Raw genomic sequence first — 17890 nt, 5'->3', positions numbered from 1 at the left:
CAGTTTCATATTTTAGGAAAACATAGCAACAGCCTCGCATTCACATTGTTGAAAGATGGCGGACAAAATTAACGGCGAAGAAAACAGTCAATATTCAACTGATGGACCGCCATCAAACTTGGAAGGCTTTATCAAGTCGCAAATCGAGGACCAAGAGGTTGGGATAGCTGTACATGCTTTCATGCCATTCATTGGGCTTGGGTCAACGTTTTCTACTGCTTCCCATTTTTTTTTGGAAGAGGCTAGCCGTACTTAATGACGGCTAGACTGTAAGAATATGATGGCTAGACTGACCATTTACAAAAAATAGGCCTACTGAATTGTAAATATACATTTTTAGTGTGCAGTACCTAAAGTATTTGTATTTGAGACAAAACCAGGTTCCTTAATGACAATGCATGTATTTTAAACCTCCTGTTTTCTAATGTAAATAGGGCCTAAGATAAGTACGGCTAAACTGGCAGTCTAGCCGTACTTAAGTACGGCTAGACTTCTTGCTAGCCGTACTTAAGTACGGGTAGACAGCCAGGCTAGCCGTACTTAAGGACGGCTAGACTGTCAGTCTAGCCGTACTTAATATTGATGGCTGAATTGTAAATGAAAATTTTAGTTTGCAATGCCTAAAGTATTTGTATTTCAGACAAAACAAAAAGGTGCCTTACTGACTTGCATGTATTTGAACCTGAATAATAACTAGATCTAGATCTCATGAGACCTGTGTACTTAACAGGATTGAGTCGATTGGGCCAAACCTAGATCTAAGTACGGCTAGACTGGCAGTCTAGCCGTACTTAAGTACGGCTAGACTCTCAGTCTAGCCGTACTTAAGTACGGCTAGCCACTTCGGTTTTTTTTAGGCCACCTCTATTCTCACCCGGAGTGAGAATAGTGCAGGCGAGTCTTGTGGCTATTCTCACCCGGTGCGCGTTCACCAAATTTTGCGTTCACCCTAAACCACATAATTCTGCACTGTGATAACAGAAAAATTGTAGAATTCTGTGCCGTGAACAAACGTTCCATTACAACTGTAGCCTACTAAAAGCGTACAATTTTGTCTGTGGGCAGTGGAGAGAGAGAGAGGAGTAGCGCGAGAATTTCCGGGCAAAACAAAATGGCGACCCGCGTAGTTCGGCTCGATTCGAAAAGTTAAATAGCCGTAGCATCTTTGTAGACAACCAAATTAATTTACTTTTGGGTTTTAACATCATTTTTTAACTTTGTTTTGGTCAATTTGATCGTCCACACCGATAGACAGTATTCAGAAAGAGAGAGAGAGAGAGAGAGGGGAGGAGTAGATCTTGCGAGAACTTCCGGGCAAAACAAAATGGCGACCCACGTAGTTCGGCTCGATTCGAACAATAAAATAGCCATAGCATCTTTGAAGACGATCAAATTGGCTTACTTTTGTGCTATAACGTAATTTTTTCTTGGCCTTTATCAATTTGATCATCCACATCGATACAAAGTATTCCGAAATTAGGAAAAACAGGTCTTGTTTCAAACCGGGTGAGAATAGCCTACGGTCGCAAGTCTCACCCGGGGTGAGAGGTCGATCGTATTTCTATTCTCACCCCGGATGAGAATAGCCACTTCCTTTTTTTTATGGCCACCTCTATTCTCAATAGATAGCGCAGGCGAGCCTTTGGGCTAAACTACGTTAGGCTTTTGGCTATTCTCACCCGGTGTGCATTCACCTTTATAGCCTAGGCCAACCAGTGTTTACCCTGAACCACAGAATTCTACACTGTGATAACAGAATTGTAGAATTCTGTGGCGTGAACAAACGTTCCAGCGCTCTTGTGTTTCTACTGTTTACCTAAAAAAGCGTTGCTTATAAGTTATTTTGTCTGTGGGCAGTGGAGAGAGAGAGAGAAAGAAAGAGAGAGGAGTAGCACAAGAACTTCCGGGCAAAACAAAATGCCGACTCACGTAGTTCAGCTCGATTCGAAAAGTTAAATAGCCATAGCATCTTTGTAGACGACCAAATTAATTTACTTTTCAAAATTCCGTCTCAGCGATCTTTTAGTTAGTCCGGGCCCCCCGCGCGGTAGGTCATAAATCACCGGCAGGTGACCTGCAATTTCATGCGTCAGGTCGGGGATTGACCAGGGTCAACTCGTGCACAGCGCTGTCCTATCTTGTCCTTATCAGAACGCGTTTCTACCCCTAATTTCATGAGCCGTAAAATGATGCTCACTCTACCCCTAGAATCTATTTCTTCACCAATTTCGCTTCGTCTACGTCTTCTTGGTATCTTGTGAAAGCTTCAACAGTTTTCACTGATTTGTTTGGGAATAATAACAGTTTTGAATTGTGAGTGTTAACTCTTATCCTGCGTCTGTGCCCAGATGCGTATCTTATCAGCAACCGATTACGTCGGACATGCCGGGCAGGCCGCCGGGGTCACTCTGTGTGTGCTGTTGGTGTACAGCGCGCGCCGGGAAACGCGTGTTTTCGCCATGAATACCGCGGGAGTGTGTTAACCGATGATGAAAATAGCGCTCTATCTTTCATAGTTTTCTATTTATAAAGTGTTACAAACACATGAATAACCCCCTCTCACAAGCTGAAAAGACACTACGAGTAGTTACGCCCATTCGAATAACCTTTCTGGACGCTCTTGTTGTTATGAATGACCTGAAGTTCAAAAGGGGATAATTTAGGTCAATATCCGAATGTTTTACACTCAAATCGTTCTTTGTACCTGCACAATGGTATTCAAAACTACCAAACAAGCTTATGTTTTATCAGGTAGTATCATTTCATACAAAATCAAGCTCATTTGAAATATTTTGTATAGAAAAATGGAAGTCTTGTTTCCTGACTATACTTTCGAGCTCCTCATGTCTAAGTGGGTCAATTTCTTCTATAATTTCATTGGACGAACATCTAGAGCTACCAACTTGACATGTTTTGAATGAGACGTATCTCTCGATTACGAACCAATGCAGGCGGTTCTAGAAGAAGGCCACAAACGCACACAAACTCAAGCAGACTGACGCACACACACTTAACCTGCGTGAATGGGGATCCAACTCGGGACCCGAATGACACGTAAGAGGATGCGCGCTGCACGTGCGCTGAGCCAGGAGCTACACTGATTCAGGACCAGAACGTAGACGAGGTGCCGAAATAGGCTTATCGGGCTACATAAACCCGGCTCCCGCAGGATGAGGGTTAAGTGATCGGAAGCGCCGTTAATAATGTGATCTCTTCAAATTTAATAACAAATCATTTCAAAATGAAACATTGGTGTTTATTTCTGTTTGCGCTGTGTGATAGCCATCAAATCATATTTTCTAATGATGTGAATTTTGTTTTTCCAGCACTTTGCAGTGACTGGCAATCAGTGAATTGTGTTCCTAAGTAAAAATTGTTAAAGTGCAATGGGTCAGTCACACATATGAGAGGCATAGAGAGTCTCTGAATGAACTTTGTCGGGTGTGTTGCAGAACACAGCACTACACCACAAATTAAGACGACATTATAAAATGATAAACGAAAACTCTTACCGTGGTAGTTGAGTATTTAATTTCAATAAATGTAGTACATTGTATGTTTCCTGCAGTGAGTCGACCAAGGCTCTGTCCCCTACTCTCTCTCGTCAGATTGTCCCGATTGTCCCGCAGAAAGCCGTGACTGACTGATTATATACACTTCCCTGAACTCTTCTATGCATGATCCCCTCCCCACACGAGATATCTGTGTCACTCCGCACGGGAACCCGCACCCTGAGGAAATCTCGTTACTTGTGTCCCCAACATACTCCCCACCTTGGACTACGAACTACTGAGTCCAACAAAGAAACGTGAAATAATTATAGGGCAAATCATGTAACGACACCAGCCAAGGTCAACCCACAATGCAAAGGATAAATCCACCACAATGGTGTGCATCAAATTATTATAATACATGGACTGAATTAAATGCAGTGACTCTCACCTTAACATCAACAAAGCACTGCCATTCAAATACATTCACTCCGCCTCGTCTATTTTTATCCCGGAAGACTGTCGGCTAAACTAAACATTATAACAATAATGAACCAATCATAAATGCCTGAATACCTGTGACAAGCAATAACATTACTTTTCAAATGAGCATGTTACTGAAATACAGAACACAACTGCACTTAGTTAGGAGATAGAAGAAACATTAATTGCTGACAAAGTCAGTATACTTTCCTTGTTACCAGACCCTCCTGAATAACATTTGCATGCTATTTTAAGCATGTCCCTTACTGATTTAAAGTAAATAGCAGTAACCGAGGACCCAATGGAAATCTCTGACTCGAATGTTGTCAGTGATTATGACGATGAGATGGGAGAGCAATTTCGGCTGAAACTTACAACACAAAGCAAATAAGAAATTACCATCAAGGTCTACCGTGTTGCATATATAAATATGCTGAAAATGCAATATGAAGAATGAACCATTCAAAAACAGAAAGTCGTATTTAAGAAAACGATAGAATTACAAGTCCAAAATAGATGTAGGACAAGCAGTTTGTCCTGCTTTAGTGACAACTGATTTACCTGAGTGTCCCCTTTCTTTCCTTGTACCTATTTCAGTACCCTTAGAGCTTTCTCAGAATTGATTTATTACTACAAACCATCCTCTCCCAGAAGCCTCCCCACCATGGGGAGCTTACCTTAGTTGTTGAACTTGATTCCCTCACAACTGGCCTGTGGGGCTTGTAATAAACAGGATGGTCATGGGAGAGTAGTTATTTTTCTGGAGTAACTTCTTTGGTGATTCCTGATCTCTCAAGATTTGATAAAACATAATCATACCTACCAGCAAGTTCTGGATCACGTGCCAGTTTGCGAGTCAAACTGCTCAGGCGAATCTGAGCCAACGGCTTGTTGTTCAGCAGCTGACCTTTCACCAACGAGTCACACATGAGAGTATGTACCAACGAGCCACACATGAGAGCATGTACCAACGAGCCACACATGAGAGTGAGAGCATGTACCAACGAGCCACACATGAGAGAATGTACCAACGAGCCACACATGAGAGCATGTACCAACAAGCCATACATGAGAGTATGTACAAACGAGCCATACATGAGAGTATGTACCAACGAGCCATACATGAGAGCATGTACCAACGAGCCTCACTTGAGAGCACGTACCAACGAGCAATACATGAGAGCATGTACCAATGAGCCACCCATGAAGAGTGAGAGTATGTACCAACGAGCCACACATGAGAGTATGTACCAACGAGCCATACATGAGAGTATGTACCAGCGAGCCACACATGAGAGTGAGAGCACATACTAACGAGCCATATATGAGAGTATGTACCAACGAGCCATATATGAGAGTATGTACCAACAAGCCATACATGAGAGTATGTACCAACGAGCCGTACATGAGAGTGAGAGCACATACTAACGAGCCACACATGAGAGTATGTACCCATGAGCCATACATGAGAGTAAGAGCATGTACCAACGAGCCACACATGAGAGTATGTACCAAAGAGCCACACCTGAGAGTGAGAGCATGTACCAACGAGCCACACATGAGAGTATGTACCAACGAGCCATACATGAGAGTATGTACCAAAGACCCACACATGAGAGTGAGAGCATGTACCAACAAGCCACACCTGTGAGCATGTACCAACGAGCCACACATGAGAGTATGTACCAATGAGCCACTCATGAAAGTGAGAGCACGTACCAACGAGCCACACCTGAGAGTGAGAGCATGTACCAACGAGCCATACATGAGAGTAGGCACCCACGAGCCTCACATGTTTGAACTCTTCGAGTACAGTGTCATGTGTCCTTTCAGGAAGGTCTGTAACCCCAACAGCATCCAGTTCCCAGAACTTCCTGACTAGGCTATCTGAAAGAAAAGTGTCATTATGACACAGAAATTGATAACATACCTTTTTTGGGTGGGCCTTAGGCCATCTAAAGGTCCCTGGTTCAATCCCGGGTTTCGGCACCATGATGCAGAACACAGCACTACACCACAAAGTTAAACAACATTATAAAAATGATAAGCGAAAACTCTTACCGTGGATGATGAGTATTTTAATTTCAATAAATGTACTACTTTGTATATTTCCTACTGTGAGTAGACCAAGGCTCTGTTCCCTACTCTTTCTCGTCCGATTGTCCCACTGAAGGCCGTGATTGACTGATTATATAAACTTCTCGTGAACTATCCTACATGGGATCCCCTGTCAGTATGAGATCTCCGTGTTCCTCCACACGAGAATCCGTGCCCCGAGTAAATCTCATTACTTGTGTCCACAACAGTATTTACAGTCTCACTGAAAGTTCTGAAAGTTTGCACGAAGTCTCATACTACATGGTGATGACATTGTTAATATTAGTCCCCAAACAACTGGGACAAGATGAGTAGACAAAGGCATATAGACAGAGGTACAATTTTGTTTGGTTTGGGGTTCTGCTTTTGTGTTTGCATTTATATTTTCAATCTTTTCTTAATATTTGTACACTTAAATTGATTTGAGTTGTACATTAGCCTGTTCAGCATACTTTTTTCTCTTGGATGCAAGGGATTTTTAGAATTATTTTTAACCGTATCGTTTATCCAGAATGATAAGTACCATGACTTGTGGATTCTGCTTCTTCTTCTCAATCGCATCACACTTGAAGTCTGGTATCTGTCATTATTTGGGCCATCCTGCTCAGTTCATCTATCGGCCCGTATAGCTTCTCTTGTAGCGTCAATGGGGTTGGCCATGTTTCCTGTCTCAGGGCCCTGTGTGTCTTGCAGTGCTGAAGGATGTGTTCAACAGTTTGGTCCGCCTCTCCACACTGGCATTTTGGTGACTGTACTAGTTTAAAACATTTGTACATATGTTGTCTCAGTCTTATGTGTTGTGTCCTTAGTCTGAAGATAATCACTTGTTCTTGGCGGGACAGCTCATGGTAGCCATCTGGTGTCTGAGGTGCTTTAAATAGTGTAATAGTTTTTATTTCTGTGTAGTTAACGCTGTTGTCTGGTTGCTCTTTCTGTGCTCCTAGTTTGGCCATCCTGTCTGCCTGCTCATTTCCTAAGACGCCACAGTGTGATGGAATCCACTGCAGCATGATCCTCAGACATGGGATGTCCTCAATTACTTTACGTAGCCTTGGTAGTTTGCCGGAAGTGATTGCCTGCAGTACTGACATGGCATCTGTTAGGAATACTACTTGGCTTTGGGGGTCTACCACATTCTTGATGATGTTTGCTGCATGTATTAGGGCCTCCGTCTTTGCCCTGTAGTCCTGTAGTTTGTACAATGTCGCCCTGTTGGGACTGCCTCTGCTTGTCGTCATCCATTTGGGAACTGTACGTACGCTCCGGCTCCTCCTCTTTTCACAGCATTAGTGGCAGATCCGTCTGTATAGATCCTTATCCATGCTTCTCGTGGGTATCTTTGTTCAAGCATGGACAGGGTGAGGGACTTCTTGCTTAGGTCGCTGTGGTCATCTTATGTGGTGAACATAGGAATGGACGTGTGTATAACTATGTTTGTGTTTTTCTTTTCCCATGATGTGCCTCTGGGGTATGGTTCAGCATGTTCACTGTGGCTGGTAGATGGTCCTGTAGGGATCTTTGGATTTTTCTGCTTTCTTTGATGAAGTTGGATCTTTTAAGTCTTGTGGTGTTAGATCTGGCTGTTCTTGTGTGCAGTACAGTGGAACTCTGATTCAAAGAGCTCAGATTCAACGAGAACTCGGATTCAACAAGATGAGATGGATTCCCCGTTTTTTTTTCTTCTTTAAAATCAATAAAAATAACCCGGATTCAACGAGCACTTAATTCAGCGAGCTCGGATTCAATGAGGTCACTTCCAGGGTGAACAGCCCCCGCAGACGTGGTTTTGCTCGTTTTTCTCCCAGAACGAACTTTATCTATTCCCGGATACCATCCACCGTGAACCATTATTCGCTTAGCCGATTGCATGCGACCAATCAGCGGCCTTTTTTCAATATTTTCATACCAACTCATGTATTGTTGGCATGCGCACATGTCTACTCTAGTGTGTGTTGGGATCTGATGGGCAGCCTGCACACGTGTTGCTGTGTGTGCGTGTCGGGGAGGGGGGCGGAGAGGCGCAGTAGCGGTCCGTGTGTTGAACGTCGCAGATACAAACGCGTCAGTCTATTTTCCCCCCTCGGCAACTGATCACTATTACAATGATAAACTAGTCTTGATGTAGATCTACGTAATGAATTGTGCGCTGGTCTATGGAATCAAAAGTTACCGTATGCTAGGCTCTACACAGCAACACAACTTTTTTGGTAAACAATCGAGATGACACGGGAGTGTGCATTTGAACGAATCGGTCTTTTTTTACACAGCTCATAATATGCAGGCATTTCAGGCACTACTTGTTACTTCTCTTTATACATTACTTGCTCAGTGCCAGTAATTAACTGCACAAAATCTCGTGTTTGCTATAACGAACACTCAGATTCAACGAGATTTTAGGTCAGGCCCGGCGACCTCATTGAATCCGAGTTCCACTGTATATGATCCTCCATAGCTGTGGCCTTGGTGTACTGTATGAGAGCCTTGCATTCCCATCTCCTCTGCAGGGCCACTTTTGATGTTTGTTCCATCTTTTCTATAGGCGTTGACCTCATTGCTCCAGTGATTATTCGGAGAACCTGGTTTTGCACTTTTTCCAGAGTGTATTTGTGAGTCTGTGCTGCAGTCATCCATGCACTGGATCCGTACTCGTGATGGGGCCTGATTGCGCCTAGATAGACTTTTCTAAGTGTTTTCTCGTTTGCTCCCCACTGAGTTCCTGCTAGTTTTCTCATGATGTTAAGTTTCTTCCTGGCTTTATTTTCTGCATTTTGAATGTGTTGTTTCCATGTGAGACGCTTGTCAAAGATTATTCCAAGATACTTCTGTTGATTCTCAAACTTTAGGGGGGGTTTTGTCTTATGTGAGGTGTTTTGGCTCAGCCTGGCTGAGAGTGAAGAGTGTAGCAGAAGACTTTTCTTTGTTTACGGTTACACACCAGGTTTTTTCCATGTAGTGAGTTTGTCCAATGCTAGTTGCATGCGATAAGTGGCAGTAGTGACGAATTCCTCAGAGCACCAAAGAACCAGGTCGTCTGCATACAATGCGGCATGTATTCCTTTGACTTGTGGGTTGACCTGTAAGAAGACTAACCGTCCGAGGGTAAGTGGAGTCATCACAATACGATGAAACCACTTTACCCAGGGGAAGCCCCCCCTATTCTTCCTAGCAATTCAGCCCTTCCCAGTTCAACCCTACATGCTACATGTAAAATCGTCTGACTTTTCAGTTTCCCCCTTATTGACTATGTTTATGCATTGGCCCTTACTGAAATGAATGTGAGCGACGGACAGTTGTGGATAGTGAGGATGAGAGTTAGTATTGAAAGGGTGCAATGGGGAGGGTTTTATCTAAAGAGGCTCGTGATCTTTTGTAGGCCAAAATATATAACACCTTATCTACTCTAGTGGGGAATAAGCGAAATGCGCCTATCTACTCTAGTGGAGGATAAACGAAATGAATAGTAAAACACTTGCCCTGTTCACATTGTTCTCATCACATACCAGCTTGTTGCACGGGAATTACGGCCTCTTACTTGATCCTGTTCTAAGAGTGAAAACAACAGCACTTGATTCTCCCCCCCCTTCCGACATGCCAATCACTATGGAACACAAATATTCTGAGATGTCCTCATGAACCCTTGATTTCGGCTAGTCAGTCAGCTACTGACAATGTTTGTATTTATGAGTATTCAATGAAACATGATCTCCTACATAGGAAGACATGCTGTAGGAGTAAGTAGTGTGAGCAAAGTTTTATTATTCTTTTTCTTTTTCATTTCCCAGAAAAATTCGAAAACAGGTGATAATCTGGACACAGAGAAAAGGGACAGCTTTATAGCAAGGGCCATAGCAGAGAGTCGCAGGCAAGTAAATCAGGGTGCCGATAATTGTTGTTTCCAAAATATCACTACAAAAGTTTAAATTAAAGGTATGTGTTACATTATCGTAGTTAGTATTAGGGTTCTATGTTGAAATTTCAGGATTGCAATGGGGTCGAAATATTTTCCTCTTTTTTGACTTTTTCTCATTATCAGCACTGCCTGTAGTATTGTCTGGATGTTTGTTTTAGTAGAGGTTTTACGGTGCTTGCAACTGCATAAATGACTGGATGTGTAACTAATTTTGCCAATACACATCTACAAGTGCTGGTTGCCTTGATTGCAAGTAAAAGCTTTGTGCTTCATAGTTTTTTTATATGATATAAATATTTTTAAAAGTTTCTAATACATGCTTGCATCGTATAATAACCATCCTCACAACTGGTTGAACTCACTGGAGACGGTTACGCTGCATTTGCAAGCACCAATATTTCCTGGAGAGGCGGTTCACGCACCCCCTTCAAGCACAAGTTTCGCATTTTGTCCTCGGCAAAGTACAGTGGAACTCGGATGCAACGAGCTCAGATTCAACGAGAACTCAGATTCAACAAGAGGAGAAGGTACCGCGAACTGGCCGTGTGCCCCCATGGCGCACGGTCACGGAAACCAAAACCCATATTTTTACCCCCCTAAAACACTATGTGATCATGCATACACACAGACACTTGATATATCAGATGAAAGAGGAGCTTTTCTTCTTTTTAGTGGTATTATTTATTTGAATCAACGATTCTTTTGAAAGCAACATCTTGGGGGATAAAAGACAACACTATCGCAGTTTTCACTGCAGGGACCGCGCTTTTCGGGCATCGATTTTTTGAGTGACCTCGGTTGAAAAGGAACGGAGAGCGTATGGTATTAAATCTGTCCCCGTAGAATTATGCAAATTTAGATGGCCAAATTATGCCCCCAAAAAAAGCAAAATTATGCAAAAATTATGCAAGTTACCGTAACACCATTCACGACATGTTTTGCACTTTTTCAACACGAATTTTCATGATTTTCATGTTTTATGTACAGAAAAATTGAAAACAGAACATATCAGTATCAGTAATTTGTTGTGTATTTGGAAAGAAAACAATACACATCAGTCAGAAAAAAATAAATAAAAAAATATGGAATCTAATCTCTGTAACTTTCAGCTGTAGATCTAGATCTATAGAGGAAAGAAAAATGTAGGAAAAAAAAAGGACATCTGGACCTCTGAAACCAGGGACACCTGTCAAACATGAAACATCAGCAGACGTGAGAACAACTTTTGATGGAAAGAAAAATTGAACATGCTCAAGGAACAAAATCCCAACCCATAACCAAGATCTTTTAACAAGGGAAATAAACAACTTCAGTGATTACTTCCCTTTAGTCAAATGGAGAGGCGTTAATTGTTTTGTGGAAAAAAACATGAAAAACGCGGGGAATCCAAAATTATGCAAATGTTGCAGAATTACGTGAAAAAACACGTGAAAATTCGTCGATATTTCTAGATGAGAAAATGCTCTTTCCGGTGATGAATTTCTAAAGACTGTCCTTAAAGAATTAATAGAAGAGATTTGTGTGTGAAAACTTTTGATGCTGTTTTTTTATGGAACCAGTGATCGGACTGGAAATATATAGGTTGAAAGCCCATTCATTCCTCTTCAAGAGTAACGCTGCCATTATACGAAAACAAATACCGGACGCTCCCCATCAGCTCGCAAGCAGGGCAGCCATCGGTCCAATTTCGTATAAGTATAAGTTCTTTCTCCTTCCCGTCGGCGCGGCCTGGCACACGGCCGATAAACCTCTGGTTGCGAGTGGGGATTTTCAACTTCCCCTTGTATTTCTTGCCATTTTGGTCAAAAGGCCATGTTTAGGTCAATAAATTTCCATCTTCTGGTTATATAATTGGGTTTGTTCTCTAGGTGCACGGGTGTGTGTTTACAAGTTTTTGTGAATGCCCATTCAAATTTAAGAATGTTATGACATCTCAAAGTGCCTACATTTCGCAGTTTGTAAAATAAAGCATTTTTCTGCAACTTGAGATGTTCACAACTTTGTTAAAAATTAAAAATGAAGCTATATATATATATGGATAAATTTGGTATCAAAATGTTCAGAATAATAAATTCTGTAAAGTGGTGCAGTTAACTATGAAATCAGAGGACTTTGAAATTTCAGTCTGTGGTACCTAAGAGGAGATAGATTCCGTTTTTTTTCTTCATTAAAATCAATAAAAATAACCCGGATTTAACGAGCACTTAAATCAGTAAGCTTGGATTCAACGAGGTTGCTTCCAGGGTGAACAGCCCCCGCAGATGTATCTTTGACCATTTTTTTCCCACAACCAGCTTTATCTATTCCCGGAAACCATCCATTGCACCTACATCGTAAACCATTATTCACCTAGCTGATTGCATGCGACCAATCAGCGGACTTCTTTCATACCAACACATGAGTTGTTGGTACGCATGTGTTGGGGTCAGATGGGTGACCTGCACACGTGTGACTGTGCATGTGTGTCGGGGGGCACCACCGGTCCGGGCAAGTGGAACGTCGCAGATACAAACACGTTACAGTCTTTTTTTCACCCCGCAACTGATCAGTATTACAATAATAGGCTAGTCTTGACGTAGATCTACACAATGAATTGTGCGCTGGTCTATGAAATCTAAAGTTGCTGTATGCTAGGCTTAAAGCCTAGCCTAGCAACACAACTTTTTGACAAACAATCGAGATAACACAGGCGTGCATTTGAACGAATCAGTCTTTTTTTGCACAGCTCATAATATGCAGGCATTTCCGGCACCACTTGTTACTTCTCTTTATACATTACTTGCTCAGAGCCTGTAATTATCTACACAAAACATCATGTTTGCTGTAACAAACACTCAGATTCTTGAGATTTTAGGTCAGGCCCGGCGACCTCATTGAATCCGAGTTCCGCTGTACGCGCACAAACACTGCGTGAACTGTCTCGTATCGTGCAGCCAACCTTTGTTTTGTTTCGTGCAAAGTTTCACCAGAATTGGCTGGAAAATTTTTGAGTTATAGACCCGGAAGGAAAGTTGGTCACACTGAGGCCCTACTTTCATTTCTCTGACTGGTGTCTATTCTCGCAACCCTTTGTTGTCAGTACGATGGCAGCGCGTTTAGTTTTAGTAAGTTTTACGGCACTTGCAACACAATGGTCGAAGATTAGGTGTTACAAGAGAATAACAAACACAAAAAAGGAGGAGAAATCAGGACGATAGATCTTTGATAAGAAAGAAGGAGCAAATCACACCAGAGCACCCGCCAACCACCCACTTGGCAGGAGGAAAAGCAAACATTTTTCAAGTGTTTGCATGACTTTGACAGTTCAGAAAATATCATATTTTAGACCATGGGGATCCCCATTTCAATGTAAATGAGCTTCAAAGCACCGATTCTGATAACAAATGTTCTAGATCTAGACTAGGCTTTCAAATGCAAAATTTCGCTTCTTTCTTTCTCTTGTTCCATTTTCAAAATTATAATAGCTTTCTTCAATCTTTTTGTGGTTGACAATTCAGTATACCCCAAAAGTCTCAAGTGTAAAATAGTTCAGGCTCAAGGGGGTTAAAAAGAAATTTACTACTCTTACCAGCTGGACTGTATTTTTTTTATAAAAGCAGTAATTCCATGAGTTTAGTTTTGTAGGTTTTTTTTAATTGGGGCGGGGGGGGGGGGGGGGGGGAGTGGAAATGGATGGAGAATGGAGGTCTCCAGAGCTGCCTGATGGGGGAATACATGCTGTGTACGTATGTACATCAACAATACTTTATATATTTTTAGTAAATGTTGCGGGACTCACATGACACTGACAATTCATGTTATTACAACGCAGTAGGAGGAGAAAAGGATTCATGTACCTAACCAGTTTTGTTTGTTGGAAAATAAGCCTGCCTACCTGTGTTCCAAAGCGTAAAACTCTGTTTTTCTTGCTTTCAGAATGAACAAAGAAATAGAGAAGTCAAAAGAGAAGAGAAGCAGACTACATGCAGAGCTCGGTGAAAAAAGAATGACTGAATGGCGAGAGGAGCATTCATCTCAAGTTCTCACACCACAGCAAGCTGAGATGGTCGAGAGATCTTATCAGGATGATTAAAAGCTACGTGGAATCCACGGAGGACCTTGTAGAGCAACACAGCCATTTTATAAATTTTCAGGATTCCACTTTTGAGTTGTTCTCATCGTTTTTTATGGGGGGGGGGTTCAAATACGCCTATTTTTAATCCAGGGCACTGTGATATGAAGAACTGCCCTTTATTAAAACTTGAATAAATCTTTATGAAGTAGAATGAAAAACAAATTTCTGGTCCCAGTTTATTCTTTTCATGGAGACAAATAGTATGTAGGTACCTACTATGTGTAACTAAAGTTCTCAAAATAACTTTACTGTGTCTTTAATATTATTAATATGATTGTTCTATTTCACAGTGAATGCTGAGGGGATTAATTTTCAATCACTTAGAAAAAAGAATACACTTTAGTTTTAAATAATAAAGTAATGTCTTAGCTGTAAATAAAGAATTATATTAATAAAATCCTAGTTTGGAAATGTCCAAGGAGTGGAAGCGATACATGTCCATGACTTACAATGCCAAAATAAGGAATTGTGTACATGATCTACTTTTTCATGATTGCCTCGAAATGCTTTTGAGTTGCTTTGTTTTAAGTTTAAGCGATGACTATCAAGAGTTTGTCTGTTAGTTGGGTAGACCTTCCTGTGTTTCAATATTTTGCAGGATTGAAAAATGAGAGAGAAGAAAATTAATGAATGCACTATATGCCTGTACATACGCAAAGTGAAAAAATGAAAAAGATGTTTCAAAAATGTTTTTAAAAAGTGTGTGTATAAGAGAGAGAGAGAGGGAGAGGGGGAGAGAGAAAGAGAGAGAAGGGAGATGAGAGAGAGAAAGTGAGAGAGATGATAAAGATCATGTAATAAAAAATATAAAGAAATGGGAAGAAAGTATGTTTGCATGTTCTTCACTGCCTCTTTTGTTTACGTGCAAGGGTGAGTGACAAAGGTGTAACGCTTGTGGACTCTTGTGAACTGAACCTGTGACCCATGTGAAACATTTTGTTTGAGGATGGTTGTTATCATGAACACATGTATTGTGAATTTTCCTTGTTCTATGAACATTTTATTAAAGTTTGTTCCTCTATCAGTTTCCCACTGTCTACTTTTTAAAGTGAAAACAGCTGTCAATTGCTGTTGTGTTAGAGTTACTGTTAGTGTTTAGGGTCGGCTGGCAACTTAGAATGTTCTTTTTTCTTGTCTTTTTAAAAATTCTTTTACTGCTCCTTGCTAGGTCTCAGGGGATGTCGAATGTAGGTTAGATCTATTCAGAGAAGCGGACTGTTATGTAAGCCTCCATATGTTATTTCCCCGCAAGAATGAAAAATGTAGTGTCCTATGCCTTTAGGGCAGTTATCGGCCTTTTTCAAAGTTTTTCTTGGAATCAAGTTGTACTTCTAACAAAGTTTCTTCTGCTTGGAGTTTCAGTTGATAATGATATTTCGAGGAATTTAACCATTTCAGGCCCTCTTTTATTAACTAGAATCTATATATACCAGTATTTAGAAAGATTATCAAAACTTTGTGGAGTTATTCTTTAACTTCACCCTATAGCCACCAGAGCTCATTAACTGTCCTTTCTTGCAGTTGGCCATATGAGAATGGAATAATCATACTCAGATATATGGAAACTATGCCTTCACTTGAGCTAATAATACAGTACTGATACTGATTGAACAAATCAGGTCAAACAGTGTCAACAGTTAGCTCTAGAGAGAAGCACAAGGACACAATGTCACCTCTCCACAGCTCTGAAAAAGCAGATGTCACAAACAAGAAGTGGATGATGAGTGGAAAGGACAAATCTACAAGTGACTCCTTTCAATTAAGAGGTGAAAACTGGTGAAATGGTATAGGTTTAACAATACACTTTTCAACACTATAACGTTATTTAAGAAGCGGGACCTCAAAAGTAAAACGTCCATCTTCCAAAGGACCAAGCGGAAGTAAGAAATTCTTGTCAAGTACCTTTCCCCAAGAACGCAACGTTGTACCGAGCCGAAGCTCGAACTCCCCAACCCACAATCTCACAATGACAGGTCTGGTAGCTTAACCACTAGGCTATTGACGCCAGTACGCCACGTCAATTAACACTCCTGAAGAGGTTTATGTATTGACCAAAAATGAAAACCTATACAGGAGGTCATGTACGACAGATTTGGATTGTGGGTAGTTGGTGGGTGCCCTGGTATGGTTTGCTCCTTCTTTACTATCAGTACTATCAAACATCTGCCGTTCTTATCTCTCCTCCTTTTTTGTGTACATTACTCTCTTGTAACACATAGTCTATTCTTCTCCACTTATATGAGTATGACCTTATTGTGTTGCAAGTGCCGTAACAATCTTACTATTAAAATTAAACTAAGACTTGGATTCTTTTCCGTCCTCACTCTTCATATCAAAACAACAAACATCTTCACAACTGAAGCGGTGCCTCCACAAAGTAGGCTACCTCCAAGTTACCATAAAAAATTTGGTCTCTCTAAGTTAAGTGGCATCGACTCTGGCCACATGGCCATTCTGTGATCGTTTAATTTGTGGCATTGGGCAATCCTCAAGCAGATATCAGTGATGTTAATGATAAACGGTCAAAAAGGAGAAAAGTCATCGGCGCCACAACCAAATTAAAACACACTTTCAATCTCTTGTAAAATTATATGAACAGAAAGTACACTCAAGTAAGACCAAGAGTAAAACAAAGGCTAAAAAACCCAGAATTCCTCAGGCCCAAGGAAGATTAGCATCACTGAGATATTCCGTGGTCATGGGAGCAGTATTGCATGGGCATTACATCTCACAAACTGGCCAATGCCAAACTTGAAGAAAAGTTAAATAGTACCTCCCTTGCAGTTGATAACAACCCCTCGCCTCAAATCCATGCCTTCCTCCTTTTTGTTTAAGTTTAAGTTTAAGTAAAAGTTTTATGGCACTTGCAACAACACAATTAGGTCATATAATAACTCAATCTAAATAAGTGCTAAAGATTGGAGACACTAAAGAGTAACAAGCACAAAAAAGGGAGACAAGAATGATAGATGGTTGATAGGAAACAAGTAGCAAACCACACTAGAAGAGCACCCACAAATCAACCATTTCCCCCTTGTGTGATCGTTATAAAGATTTATAAAGTAATAAAGGCACGGAAACATAGTGATGGGACAATTTTGTGGTCAGATTTGAATGTACTTTGTAAGTTGTATCCGTGTCCCCTTGACATCATCTTAAAAGCACAGTACCACTGGATAACCACTCCGAATTATCTTACAATTATGATAGAGCAGATAGAACACTTGTGTCACAACGCAGTAGAATCGGGCGCTCGTCAATTTTTTGGCATATGGAGTTACTGGTATCATCTTAAAGCTTGATCATTTGTCTTGCTTTCAGTTAAAAAGTTACCAAATTATCTTCAATAGAATTCGAGATAAGTGCGATTGAAGGAGGTTGGAGTCGCCTGGTCTCAGTGGTAAAATTATCAAGAAAAAGGTCGCCAAAGTTTGGTGACTCCCAAAGCTTTAGAGTTAGAGTCCTCTGAAAATGTAAATTTACATTTTCTGCTCTGTAATCAAAGTTTTCAGTAAAATCCAGACAGCAATGTAGGCCTATTTTCAAATGGACATAAAAGGCATTGAGCCAAAAATGGAAAAAAAATAAAATTCCATCAAAATTTTCAAACTGCTTGAAAAATGCTGTTTTCTATATATATTCATTATTTTGACGAGCGCCTGATTTCACCAAGATGTCTCACATTCGGTTTCTGATCTCAAGGCATTAGTCACTCAAAACATCTTAAAATGTCTGATCATCAATTCTAAGGTAGCATGTTGTAGTTTGTAGATAACGCCAAGCAGCACATAAACC

At 41.0% G+C, this 17890-nt stretch overlaps 1 protein-coding gene across 1 annotated transcript; it reads left to right on the top strand.

The window, feature by feature from the left end:
* The first annotated feature begins 4 nt into the window (after window positions 1–4).
* LOC101858483 lies at window positions 5–15119 on the top strand. Its single transcript, XM_005096211.3, has 3 exons — window positions 5–157; window positions 9854–9933; window positions 13897–15119. Exons 1-3 carry the CDS (start codon window positions 56–58, stop codon window positions 14051–14053), a joined length of 339 nt encoding a protein of 112 aa, XP_005096268.1. The 5' UTR covers window positions 5–55; the 3' UTR covers window positions 14054–15119.
* Window positions 15120–17890: the final 2771 nt, after the last annotated feature.

The sequence above is a fragment of the Aplysia californica genome, unplaced genomic scaffold (assembly GCF_000002075.1).
Source record: "Aplysia californica isolate F4 #8 unplaced genomic scaffold, AplCal3.0 scaffold00123, whole genome shotgun sequence".
Taxonomy (NCBI): domain Eukaryota; kingdom Metazoa; phylum Mollusca; class Gastropoda; order Aplysiida; family Aplysiidae; genus Aplysia; species Aplysia californica.
The sequence above is the reverse complement of the archived record's forward strand: the minus strand, read 5'-3'. Positions and strand labels throughout refer to the sequence as shown.

Coding starts and splice junctions, on each gene's coding strand:
- LOC101858483 (XM_005096211.3), top strand. CDS start 56: ATGGCGGACAAAATTAACGGCGAAGAAAACAGTCAATATTCAACTGAT. Junction 158..9,853: donor CGCAAATCGAGGACCAAGAG/GTTGGGATAGCT, acceptor TTCATTTCCCAG/AAAAATTCGAAAACAGGTGA. Junction 9,934..13,896: donor GCCATAGCAGAGAGTCGCAG/GCAAGTAAATCA, acceptor TCTTGCTTTCAG/AATGAACAAAGAAATAGAGA.